General features: G+C 33.0%; 1 protein-coding gene across 1 annotated transcript in view; it reads left to right on the top strand.

Moving 5' to 3' along the window:
• Positions 1 to 4381: 4381 nt before the first annotated feature.
• LOC124360566 (GTPase-activating protein and VPS9 domain-containing protein 1) overlaps positions 4382 to 14164 on the top strand; it is a 50647-nt gene continuing 40864 nt past the window's right edge. Inside the window, exons 1-3 of the mRNA XM_046814291.1 lie at positions 4382 to 4553; positions 8379 to 8496; positions 10696 to 10872. Of these exons, the coding sequence (XP_046670247.1) occupies positions 8386 to 8496; positions 10696 to 10872 (288 nt within the window). The 5' untranslated portion in view covers positions 4382 to 4553; positions 8379 to 8385. The remainder of the gene's footprint in view (positions 4554 to 8378; positions 8497 to 10695; positions 10873 to 14164) is intronic.

Genomic DNA, 14164 nt, shown 5'->3' with positions numbered 1-14164 from the left:
AGTCTATAATATTATGGCTTAAATACTTGACCATATACAAATAATCAAATATTAGATAGGAATATATTATATATCATATATATCTATATAATAAATATGGTGTATGGTGTATGTGTGTGTGTGTGTGTGTGTGTGTGTGTGTGTGTGTGTGTGTGTGTGTGTGTGTGTGTGTGTGTGTGTGTGTGTGTGTTGTGTGTGGTGTACACATATATATAATATAGTGTAATGGTAGCACATTCACCCGGCAAGTGAAAGATCCGGGTTCAAGTCCCGGCGGAGCAAGTACTTTTTGCGATTCAATGTTTATTGAAATTAAATTAGGCTATTGCCACCTATACAATATATATTTTATATATATATATATATATATATATATATATATATATATATATATATATATATATATATATATATATATATATTATATATATATTCCATCAAAAAAGGGGATTATCGCGCTATATATATATATATATATATATATATATATATATATATATATATATATATATATATATATATATAGAGAGAGAGAGAGAGAGAGAGAGAGAGGGAATGAGAGAGGGAGTGAGAGAAGTGGGAGAGAGGGTGTGAGAGGGAGGGGTGAGGGTGAGCGAGAGGGGGAGAGGGAGTGGGGGGGGGGAGAGAGAGAGAGGGGGAGGGGGAGAGAGAGAGAGAGAGAGAGAGAGAATCCCCTTTTTTGATGGATATTAAGAGAATGCGATAATAATAGGATTACAATGTTTTATACAATGTAAAATACACAAGTAATGGTGTATTTTTATATGTTGGTAAGTCAAAGATATTACAGAGAACTACATATATATAATTGAACCATAGTGTATAAAAATGGGTGGTTGTAAATAATAAATTTTAAATTTTCTGTACGAAAAAGAGTTCATTCACAAGGCAATTCTATTACTTTTCGATCATTTGCAGGAAATGTTTTATAAAGGAGTATTATGATTGGATTTTGCATTTCTTTTACTTACATTGATTTTGATGCAGTAAATGTGACATTGGTGACTTTAGTTTATCAGTCATAATCTTTACAAAGTCATGGACTTCATGCAAGTTAATTACATTATTAAAGATCTAAAAAGACGTATTAATATTATGTATGCCATAAAAATCTTCGTAAAAGTATCCTCAACAAAAGACCTAGCCCGGTTGCAGGCAAGTCTAATTGCGGGATGGTGTTAAACTAACAAATGGTCAGCTATCATTTTCTACTAAACTAAATTCCCAACTCTTCTTTAGTATACTTAGTTGGACAGCCTCTCCAACGAGTTACCCTTATCAAAAATCTTGCTGTTACTTTTGACAATCACCTTGAAATTGAAACCCATATTAACTTAGTATGCAGTAGAGCAAAACATCAACACTGGTTCTATCTCAAAATCTACACGAGGACTGCATATTCTAGATACCCTAAAAATAATATTTTTGGTAACACTAACTGACCGATCAAATCTGGATGCCGTCCAAGAAAGTTCTTGAGAATAGTTTGTGTTCAACTGGGACATTTATATCGCGAAGTTCTGGCAATGGACTGCAATTTATATTGGACCTATTTGATCTGCAACCGCGTCGATATGTGACTGATGTACTCAAAAAGATTTTGGTCGGTCAGCATTATTTCCAAGAAATCGACATCATGGGTCCATTGCAGACCGTATCACGGTACATCTTTGGAAATCGGCACTTTGTAAGAGTTAATAATCATCACAGTCCCTCAGCAAATGGTTGCGACTGAGGAATAAGGCCATAGTGAATACCACAGCTCTGTTAAAAAAATATGTGTAAAATATGTTATAATTATAACAAGGGAAAGTTATAATTTTTAATTTCTTTACAATAGTTTCCAAACCCCTCTTTGACAAATTTCAACAATACCTTTCCAAAAAAATGCCTTTCGTAGATCAAAAAAGACACATGAACCAGATTTGCCTTTATCCGGGGCATTAACCCCTTATACCAAAGTGTGAAAATCGAATTTACCATTGATCCACATTTGACAAATACGAAATGATAGTTGTACAAAACATTGTTTTGAGTAATAAAATACCATAATCTAGTAAGAATTGCCTTTTCAAAAACGTTAGAAAACTTTGAAGTATAATACATTGGTCTAAACTTGTCAAGGTCATCCACCTTAACTTTTTTGTCCAAGGGTTTTATGATAGGCAGGTGTAAAGCATTTGGATAAACTCCACTTTCAAAAGAAGAATTAATTAAGAGAACATGTGGATCATTTAGCATGATTAACACTATTTCAGTAGTTTTTTTTTTAGATGATATCTTATCACAACAAGACAAGTTTTTTGTTTAATGTACTTGAATGTATCTTGTTTCCCTCTCTTGGAAACAGGTAATAAAATAACGAAGAAATGTTACGACTCCCATGTAAATACGAACTAACGGTGCCTCAGAAAGACCATTTGAGCAACATTTAAAAAAAAATCATATGGAAACATTGCTTTTATTACCACAGTTTACACTGACAGTATCACAAAATCTGCTCTCGATCGAGGATTGAAGCAAAGACATCCGATAACAACTCCCCAGCTGATAGCTAGGTTCAGTTGTCTTCCATCGCTAGCAAGATGATATCTTTTACCCAACAATTTTTCTGAACAAAACCTAAATCAAGATTATTGCATAAACATTCTACTCATTCATTAAAGTCAAAGAGAGCTTTTCATATAATGTCATATATTATCAATATGGTGTTAACACACACCGTAGCATTAGGAAAATGGGCTTTTGTAATTAAAAATAGGTTCATCCATGTCACGTAGAGCCTCACGCTTTCCATGGCCACCGTTGTAACCCTCTCGGCCTATATACGATTTTTTATATTACTTGTAGCTACATGGAAATAAATAACTGAAAAACTTAATTGTTTACTTCAAAAGTCTATTTTTAATAACCTTTATTTTACTCCTGGGCAAATTTCTAACATAGCTCCTCTCCTTGAACTGATTCAAAAGCAAAACAAAACCATTAAATCACATATTAATAATGCATTACTTAATTTAGGTTTATTAGTTACTTTTTCATCTATGCCAGATTGGAGAGCGTTACAATTATTCTTATTCACTACACCAGATGTCGCAAGCATTTTACCAGGAGCATTACACAACTAATCTTTACCCTCAGTCACAAACTGATCTATGATCTACACTTTAACATTTTCAGTGTTTAGGTGATTTTGATTTGTAAGTTTTAACATTCTTTAAGTTGATAACTCTTTGCTGAATCAAACTCAACTTTCGATTCTCTATTAGTTTCATTTTGGGTTTCATTTTCAAAATTTAATCTAAAGAAGACATTAGGTAGGAGGAAATAGATACGTCTTTTAAAAATCAAGATCAAACTGCGTCTGAAATTAAACTAACGAGCGCATCGAGACATTGCAAGCTGCACTACAGCAGTGATACTTTCACATTTCATCTGTAATCTATGAAAGAAACTCCTTTAAACCTAAGCTAGATTATATGCACACTAATATTAAGAGAATTCGGCAAGCATCTCTAGATTAAATTTTGATCCTCATGTTTTAGTTCTAATGTTAACTACAAATTACGGTTACAAAGTCAATATGTTATGTATGTTCAAATGTTTATTTTAGAGATGTGTTCCCGATCATAATGGAGCGCTATTTTCCCCACTGGTGCCTCCAAAGATGACCTATACCTGGCAATCTTCACGTTTTCACTTGCTTCATAAGATTCACCACTCTAAAGAGAAGAAGCCATTATATCTTTAAATATAAGGTAATAACGAACTCATAACTACCCAGTATACGTATATATTGACATGAAGCTACACTTCTTCCGGACAACCAGAAGAAGCATAAATACATTAATACAGATCACCTAACGACTCCATTGACCAAATGTCTTATACTCGACTTTCTATGTAGTCTATGTAAACCGTAGGACCAATTAAAATGGAAAAAACCTGTATTATTATAATTTTATTTTCGTTAAGTGCCTCTTCCATAAATACTCGAAGAATTTACAAACACATAAAGCTAATATATATATATATATATATATATATATATGTGTGTGTGTGTGTGTGTGTGTGTGTGTGTGTGTGTGTGTGTGTGTGTGTGTGTGTGTGTGTGTGTGTGTGTGTGTGTGTGTGTATGTAAATATCACACATCACAATGCTTAGCGGCAATATCGTAACCAGAAAACGTTTACCTGAGATGTGGTTATAGCTTATTATAAACTTTTACCGACGCTCAATATATCTGGTAATTAACAAGTTATTGTTATTTCTATCCAACTAACAATATTACCTTATTTCACTCTTTGCTTTTAATCGTTACTATTATTTTCCTCTATGGTACTGAACCACACTGACCATTTACCATGCAGATTTTATTTCTATGTCAAATAAAATTGGTCTTGGTGTGTTTATCAATTTAGGAGATGGGTGTAATTGAGGTTGCCAAACTTCTGACAGTTTCAATGAATTTAATGTAATATTTCCAGTTTAGTAAAGCTGTCAATCCATTCATAAATGAATAAGTGCTAGAGGTAAGAAATGTCATTAAATAATTTGTCTTCAATATTATTTTAATTAAACTTGCTCATATCTTAAGTAAATAACTTATTAAAAAGCTGAGCTATCTATTTTTATAGCATTAACTGATGTTATTGTTAGCACACTAAATTTCAAATCCTAACTGGAAACCTATTGAGTTTCAATCTACTGTACTCCAAACATAAATAAAAGACAGCCTAAGCTCTGAGGTTGCTTGCTTATAATTAGGAAGACCTCAATATTTTAACAGTCTTGTCATATGTTATTGGTAATCTTTTTAGGTAAATATTTGGTAAAGCTTTACAATGTAATTCTAGCCTGTTAAAAAAAATGGAAAGGTATGTTCATTTTCTATTTCTGATCTGTAGGGCTATCCTGCATTTTGGGTAAAAGTACAATAGTGAAGAAAAAATTCGTCGGTACGGTCAACAATAAAGGAGTTACGATTTTTTGAAATCCTCTGAAAAACTCTGTTTTTGACAGTACCTCTGGCAATTTTACTGAAATGATGACGTTTATCCTGTCAAAGATGCCTGCCCGCTGCGCAGTGCTGCGCACTGCTTGCTCTTTTAGAAAAAAAATTAACTCGAGCTTGCAAAAGTCGAATCCCAGATCACGTGATGCCCCTGATCCTTAACCCTCCAAGTGTTGTTCGTCAAAATTTTGTCGGTTATTTTCCATCCTTAATGCATCTGAATGCCCGACCATGTTAGCATCAATATAATACAATGATATACTTTCCCCCCAATGGATTCTTAGGTATGCACCTGTGAAGCCATAATATTTTATCGTCTTTTAAAGCAATGCCCAAGCTTCCATGAAAAAAAGTCGGCCATTTTTCATGGTCACGGTATTGTAAATAAATACCTTAAATATTTAAAGCTTAAATGTTCAATTCTAAGCCTGTTAAAAAAATTCAAGTATCGATTGATTATATCTGATGGTTATGATTAAGTAATTTTTGCTATTTCTGATCTGTAAAAAACCGGGCTATCCTGCATTTTGGGTCTAGAGTACTATAAGCAGATCCGGTTTTTATATCGATTAGTATAATCATTGATACTGAATATTCATTTATGGAATATGCGTTTATAAACCATATCAACATATATCTAGGCCTACAGACATTATAACAATAATTTTAATTTGAAATCATTAATATAATGCACATAGTGATTATGTTATAAATAATAATACATGAGCTCTAATGATCAAACAATTAGAACTGGAAATAGATAAAAACTCATAAACAATTATGAAATTTTAACAACAACAAATATTTATAACAGGAAATACAAAATATGGATAATTATTTATGTTTTCTGCTGGATAACAATGATAAACCGCTTTTGAGAAGTTGTTGAAGCATCTTCTGTAGAAAACCGTACTTATCCTCTGTACTAATACTCACAGAGATAATCTGCAAGAAGGTCGGCTGATATGCCACTTTTCAAAATTCGTTTCACGGTCCTCCAAGTTTTTGACAATTATCTATAAAAGAAAATATTTTTACTATATAAAAAAAGTGTTTATAGTTGATACAAGTTAGTTATTTTTCAAAAATCAGTATTGGTTGGTTATATTGAAAGTTATAACTAAGTAATATCGTTTGTCAGTGTTGTTATAAAAAGATCCACTTAATTTACTCTACCCTGCATTTGGTTGTCAGTTAATGTAGGGCTATTCCAATTTAACTTTTGAAATGGTGTGGGTTAGATATCTGTCACAAAAGGTTGTCACGTAAGAAACCGCACAAGTTATCTGGCTCATATGTAGATGCTTGTTAATCCTTTTGATCCCACCCACTTTTTAAATAAATATTTATAGCCTACTTAAAATACCAGCTGTTTAAGATCACTGGGACTTGCTGAACCATATGCTTGGGATCCATAATCTAGACAGGAACGAGTGGTGACTTTCCTAATATGAGCATGCAGCTCCTGTCACCACCCCATTTTATTCCACTAAGAACTTTAAGAATGTTGAGCTGCTTTAAACATTCCCCCTTAGATTTCTTCTACCTAAGTGAAACGTATCAAAGATTAAAACCAGAAATTTAATCTTCTTGGACTTATCTATTCTCTGTCCCATTAGGTTGAGAGTTCGTCTCTCACCATTACGAAGGTGAGAGTTGTTTCAACATTACAAAGTTGAGAGAAAACCATCCACTTTGTCTTTGATGGAGGAAAAGAGAAACCAGACTGCCCCACTGCTCAAGCCTATTGATGGTTATTTGGAGAGCTCGTTCTGATGTAACCAGCTTCTTTGCCAAGATGAAAATGGCAGTCTTCTCTATAAATAGAGAACAGTGTACTGGAGGGATAGCGCATTTCATAATCTCTTTTATTGCTATTGCATACTATAACCTTAGACACTTTCTTGAGGGTTGCCGTATTCCGTAAAAGTAAGGGTTTGGAAATTTTATTAGTAAAATTATATAAGTCCCACCTTAATAGTTCTTTCGGTTAAGAACACCTTTATATATACCTCCTTATGGCCCCTAACACTTTCCTTCTCCAGTTTTGGTTTGGTCGAAGAAAACTGCAGCCAAATGTTTAAGAATAAGAATCTATTTTCTCAAAGAAACATTTTTACAACATACACAATATATTTTTTTAATTGGCAATTAAATATCAAACTTAATACTAATATTTTATTACAATTAATTTTACAAAATGGTACTTTGGGATTATACCGACCACACCCAGACATGAATCGTTATTTCACATTTTGTTTCTACTGATTACTAGATTTAGCGTAGAACAATATTTCGTCAATATAAAACAGGAATTGTCTTATCGCAAACACCTCCCCATCCTCAGACAGAGGTCAAAGTCGAGCGTCTAGTAGATAACGTGATTGCAGAGTCTCGCCGCCCGTTCAGCTGGTGCATCGCTTTGTTGTACTTCCGTGTTTTACCTCTACATTTCTCCAAACACAAAAATTCAACAAAAACAAACATTTACCAAACTAAACTTTTTATTAAAAAAACACTCAAAACTTGTTTTTATTCTTGATCACATTCCGCCACCCAAAATGCGAGTGCCTCCGGCCATCAGCGCGGGCTTCGACAGCACCTTCGGTGCTGCCCCGCGCTGATGTCGACGAAAGAAAAACATCCCTCGAGATAGTACCTATCAGTAAAATATCAAATTCTAGAGGGGCTAATCAGAAATATAAATTGAATTGTAATGGAAAGGCAATGATGTACCGTGCAAATCACGTGATGCCGCGCGGCCTGCCGTAATCAGGATTCTCGAGAAAGATAAGATAACAGCGACAACAATACCGATCACAATACCTGGAAATGCTTGTAAGTTTGTAATTTTGTAATTGAAGAGTTGTTTTTTCGTTCTATCATGTTTGTTTCTATAAATTTCTATTTTTGTGTTCTTCATACTGGTGTGGTCGGTATAATCCCAAAGTACCTACAAAATTAATATTTCAAATGAAATTAAAATGTACATAAACATTTCTTCTCGAAAATACTAGGGATTTAGAGAATAAAAGCCTTTGAGAAGGTTCCTTTTAAAATTTAATCTAACTTTTAAGCGTTAAAGAATATCATATAATTGAACTTAAACTTAAAACCCGCTTTTATTTAAAATTAAAAAATAAGTGAAAGTATGTAGGAACTAGCAATCCTAACCTTTGTTAACAATAAAATAATAATAAAACTTTTTTTATTTGTGGATTCGTCTGATGAGGTCAGTGTGGTAGTGGTTTACAATCTTGCTGGTTGTTTTTACACCTACAATTATTTGCATTGAATAAAATACAAACATTTGTCTCACTGTTGATTTGTTGTTATTTTTCAGTTTCAACATGGACAACATAATAATATTGTCAGATCTAATTGATCTTGCTGGACATCTGAGACAAGAACGCCTTTTCATTTTTTCTGAACAGGTCAACCTACAGGAATTAAATGAAAAGGTAATATATTATATTCACCATAGTTTCCATTGATGCAGCTTATAATGTATAGTTTAACCCCTGATCTGGTTTTTAGTGATTTATGTATTAATCATTTTGTATGAAGCCTTATAATAATTCTTCAGTAGTTCTAGAACAGAACATCTTTTCTGAATTTCCAGAATTATTGTTACAAAAGCTAGTAAACAAATAGGAATTCATAGAAGACAGCTTGAAAATTTAATGAATTTTAAATTGCAAACTAACCAATGCAGAAAAATAGCTTCATTAGAGTTACTGTGCTGCTGTTTTGGTACTGAAATGAGAGCCTATATAATTTAAGATAAAGAAATACACAAACCGACATTTTCTTTTACAGTTACCTCACTAGAGTTTTATTTTTATGATATACAAATATACATTACCTTATAGTTTTTTAACAAAACTGTGAGGTTTAATCCTTGTTGTGCTACACAGTTTTTAGGAGTTTTGCAAGCGTATGTTGAAAGTAAATAATAGGCACATAAAAATTAACAAAGTGTAACATATTTTTAAACTTTACACAGCCTATTAGTCATTTTTAAACTCTAGTCATTTGACGTTGCACATGGAATTCCTTAGACTGCCGACAATGTCTTTTGACGGCACCGATTTTTACAGTAATAAAAATGCATTTAAACGTATTTAGACTTTGGCGTTGATAGTCATTTCCTATTGTTTTTATTTCTTACACTATGCATTATGATCTATGAAATGTTGTTGGCAGTCATATGGAATATCGGAAAAAAGTGATTTGTTTACGAACTCGTTGTCCTGTCCCAGCGGCCGTTTGTTGTTCTGCTGATTCATCTTCTGGATAGTTATTGTTTTGCTTGCTAGTACTTTAGTGTACAACAATTGTTTTGTGAATAAATACAATGAATTGTGACAGTATTGAAGACAATCAAGTGCTAGAATATTTATTCCATAATAACGCAGATAACGATCCTAATTGTACTGCTGATGGACTTGTTGACAATGTTTTTTACTCAAAAAATAAACATCAGCACAATAGTAATAAAAACTTTTATTCTTGTGTTTTATAAATAATTGTTTGTTACAGAATTTTTCTGTTTATTGTTTATTTTCAAATTCTGATGGAAGATTTAGATGGTGGCCCTGGAACAAGCGAGTTAGGCCCCACACTAAAAAAATTTAAACTTAAGTGGATTTCAATTGTAAATATTTATAGCTATAGTGACAATAATGAAAATACTGAATACAGCAAATAATAATAACAAATATATTTATGTTATAGACTAGTACATGGTGATGTTTTTTTGGTCAACTTATTAAAAAAACATTATGTTTTAAAATTTTAAAACAAAGACTTATTGTTTAAAAGTACATGACCATTTGTAAAAAAAATATGAATCCCATGGATTTCTTATAATTGGTTAAAAATTACATTTATTTAAAAATAATTAAAATGGGGGGCAATGTAAGAAAGTTGTCAAAATTAGGAGGTGGCAGTGAAATTGTTAATTAGTACTCACTTTAAGTATTACTTTTTATTATTAACTTGTTTTGTATAAGTGAGTGTGAATGATCTGACCACATTGTCCTGCCACGGGTATCACCAGCCGCTCACTGTCTGCAGTGTCTCAACTCTGCTTGCCAACCGGGAATCTGATTGCCCAGCCCTGGATCAGCACACCTCTCCGCGCTTCTCTGCTGCTTCCTATAATAATTTTATTATTACAGCACACGTTAACGCACAGTTAGTGTATTGTCATATTGATGAATTTCGTCCCATTTTTATTCTCTTCATATTAACATAATCCTAATTTCTGAGACTTGACTAAAGCCTGTTGCAAAGTGACAAATCTGTCAAACTGGCTGGCTATAGCCTTTTTAGGAGAGACCACCTGTACAAGCGAGGTGGTAGAGTCACTCTTTATGTCATGTCTCACTTTTTTACTTCTTATCCAATACTACTAGGTAGGGACGTCCAGACTATATGCTTGTTGCGGTCATGTGGTAAGTCGGTGTGTTTGAGTGATTAAATGTGTCTTCTTATTCTTCATTTTGAATTTTTCTTGTTTTTATTACAATATATAAACTTATTTTACATTTTAAGTTTTGAATTAATTTCAATATATCGATTTTTACTTGTAAGTTCATTTCATTTTGTATATTTTTTTAATGATTTATAAAAGCTTTATACATATGTGTTTTCAGGTTGTGCTGACATCATCTCGTCTGGCCCAGTTGGCATGGATTGTATTCCAGCAGAGAGTGAACTTGCACAGACTCGTGCTATCCAGACCTGATTGTTCTCCGGCCATGTGTTGTCAGCGTGCGGATTCTCTCGAGTCCACTCAGTTTGTTGATGCACACAAAGTTCTTGGCTATCAGGTATTGTATGTTTTTGAATTACATGTAAAATATGCCTTACCCCTACGTGTTAAAATAAAATACTCAATACTGTGGTTTCTTATTTTTTTTTTTTCAAGTTTTAAGCACTGGGTAGTGATTATTTTGGCTTTCATTGTGCAGAGACCATTCATTTTGGCTTTGCTATTAGTAGGGTCTCACAAAGCAATATTTTTGTAACACGAATTTTGCGAGCAGCTGAAATGTTAAGCTTTTTGATACTTTTATAGGGTTTTTTGTTTTTATTCTTTTAATATATATACATTAGCTGACCCGGCAAACGTGTTGCAATATAAATTCTTTTTAGAGATTATTTTAGTGGAATGAAAGAAATAAATTATTGTAAGTGTTATAGAAGTTACCCACGGCTTCACACACAATTGTTTCATAGGTTTTGCACCTGTATAAGCACTTCTGGTTCATGTAAATTATATTTCCGACGCTAATTTTGAGTTTGTCTTCTTCCCACAATCAAGTAAATACGTTAAAAGTATATATTTATGGTCATTGTAATTTACATCGATGTTAGTATTTTTGTTTCATCGCTGATTTTGATTCTTTACTGATCAAGAAAATATATATACATACACAGCTCTGAGAACCCTGCTTTTGTCAAAAGACAACTAATTTAGGTTTGACAATATAGTCTTTAACACATTCACTGCTAAGCACTTGAGTATTAACGAAACCCCGGTGCTATTTTTTAAAATTTGTTTAATTAGAAGATATAACTTGCAGAAGTGACATAAAAGCATAAAAGATTATGTTTGACCTATATTTACATTTTTTTTTGACATCATTATACTGTGAGACCGATGGGTCCCATCAGCATGAACCAATGCCCAGTGAACCTGAAAATGACATTTATTACAAGAATTATTGTATTATTTAGGGGTGTACACGTAACCTTATGACTGTTGATGGTAGTAAAGACAAGAAATTAGGCATTATGTTCCCAAGACTCCTAAAATTATGTAATATGTTGCGGGACCGATGGCTCCCGTTGTCCTGGCTGCAGGTCTTCGTTGATTTATACATGAGTTCACACTCAAAAACAAAATAATTTTCACTGAAAGGCACTAATAGTATATCATTTTATTATTTACAACCATCCCCTCCCTTCTTTGTAGTTTTTAACACGTCTTATTTACAATATGTACATCATACCAAACACTTTTTGTTATTGTGCATCTTACTGTCATGGCATTTGTTATATCATCACGAATCATTGGTAATGTATTACAAACTACCTCAGGGTCTCTAGACGTCCCAGCCATTGTTTATTTCGCTAACAACAATCACGATAATAGCAATCAGCACTAGATGAAAACAACTATAGTTAGCTGAACCGAGAAACTATGCACACTAGAACAAAGAACGAAACCGGCCCAACACGCTCACGCTATCAGAAAGGGCCTCTTTGCAGTGCTGCCTAAACAGTGCCGAGAGCAAAACAACAATGCCCAGCGGGTGAATCCGTGAATGGTGCCGAGACGCTCGGGCGTAGCACTGAATGTGTTAAATGTAAAGTAAAGGTCAGACTACATTGTCTCTCTGCAGTTATCCACTCCTTTGCACTCAATTTAGTATGTGTTGCACGTGTATAACCACTACTGGTTTGAGTGAATTATATTTCCAACGCCTATGTTGAGCTTGCCTTGGTGCCACGATGAAAAATGCGTTGAAAAGTTTATATTTATGGCCATTCTAATATGATTAAGATGTACAGCTAAAGGTATGTTAACAATGACACTACATGTTTGTTTCTTTATTAACTGAAAAATATTATTAATATTTTAGAACATTTAGAAATGGAATTAGTACATTAGTTCAAAAGCATAGTCCAGCGAAGTTTTATATAGCATAGTTCTTGCCAACTGCTTCAAAGGGAGTCTTCGTTCTCAAATTATGACCATCCTATGTTTTGTGGCGTTTTGTAAAATAAATGAGTACTCACTAAAATCTAAGACTGAGTTAAAAATATTTGTACTCGTTATAAATTTTAACAAATTGAAAACAATAAACAATGTTTACACATAACATTTGATACATTAGAAATGCTTTTTAAATAATATTTCATAACTTTAGAGACCAAGGTGGGATTTTGTTGCTACTTTAAAGACCAGTGGGGCGTAGCTCGGAGGGATTTTTGAAAAAAGAATGGTCATATACTCATCCCAGTGACCCTAAGAATGCCCATGTCAAATCTCGGTGCAATTGGTTGAATAGTTCATGCGTGAAAGCAGAAGAAATAAACAAAGACACTTTCGCATTTATAATATTATTAGGATTAGAATTTTTAGATATAGTTTTGAGTAATTGTAGCAAAAAAAATATCTGTTACCAACAGTTCTCTGAATATGTAAAGTATGTCAAAAAATTAAGTTAATTTTAAAAACACACAATAAATAAAGTAACGTTTGATAAATAATGAAAATTACTTAATGATGGTCATTACTGCTTATTCTAAATTAAATTATGGAAGATGTAACATTTTTGGTAGGCTGAGGTGTCCTGTGAACCACAATAAAATTATAAAAACACGCATTTTGCACATACTTGTACTTTATTATAAAGTGGTCTAACAGTCAAGCTTTAAGTTCAACCAGAATCTATTTTAAAGACAAATATACATCATAACTTACTACCTTCACATAGTGTTTGGCTATTTAATACACATAACTGTCTCGTAATTGCAGATTTTTTACAATATGCAGATGCTTTGAAAACTTTTATCTTACAAATTTAATTAGTGAACCACTCTTATCGCTTAATAGATAACAACTTATTCTCAAACCTATTTAGTGCACATATAAAATTTCATCAAAATCGGTTAAGCCGTTTTGGAGGAGTATGGTAGCTAACACTGTGACACGGAATTTATATATATATATATATATATATATATATATATATATATATATATATATATAAAGGTATGTTCCTATCTTGGAAACTGTAAAGACTAGGGTGTTTTTAGATGACTCACCCCAGGAAGCATTACTACTTCGACACCACTGACACAACCAACGGTTGCTTACACCACTCATCTACACTTCAGTAAATTATCTCTTAAACTTCTTCCTCCAAGTACATCTTTAAGTTATTAGTATTAAAAGCCTCATCTGCACTAGTATTAAAAGCTGTATTGTGAACTAGAACAGTTAGCTTCATCTAGTGTCAGGCTTGGTGCACCTGACATGTACTTTTAAGGCAGGAGTTTATTCTGTCTTCATTAAAATTCATTATCCTGTATTGCATGTTTATGGCCCTA

Source organism: Homalodisca vitripennis, chromosome 4 (genome assembly GCF_021130785.1).
Source record: "Homalodisca vitripennis isolate AUS2020 chromosome 4, UT_GWSS_2.1, whole genome shotgun sequence".
Lineage (NCBI taxonomy): Eukaryota > Metazoa > Arthropoda > Insecta > Hemiptera > Cicadellidae > Homalodisca > Homalodisca vitripennis.
Note: the sequence above shows the minus strand (reverse complement) of the source record. Positions and strands in the feature narration are given on the sequence as shown.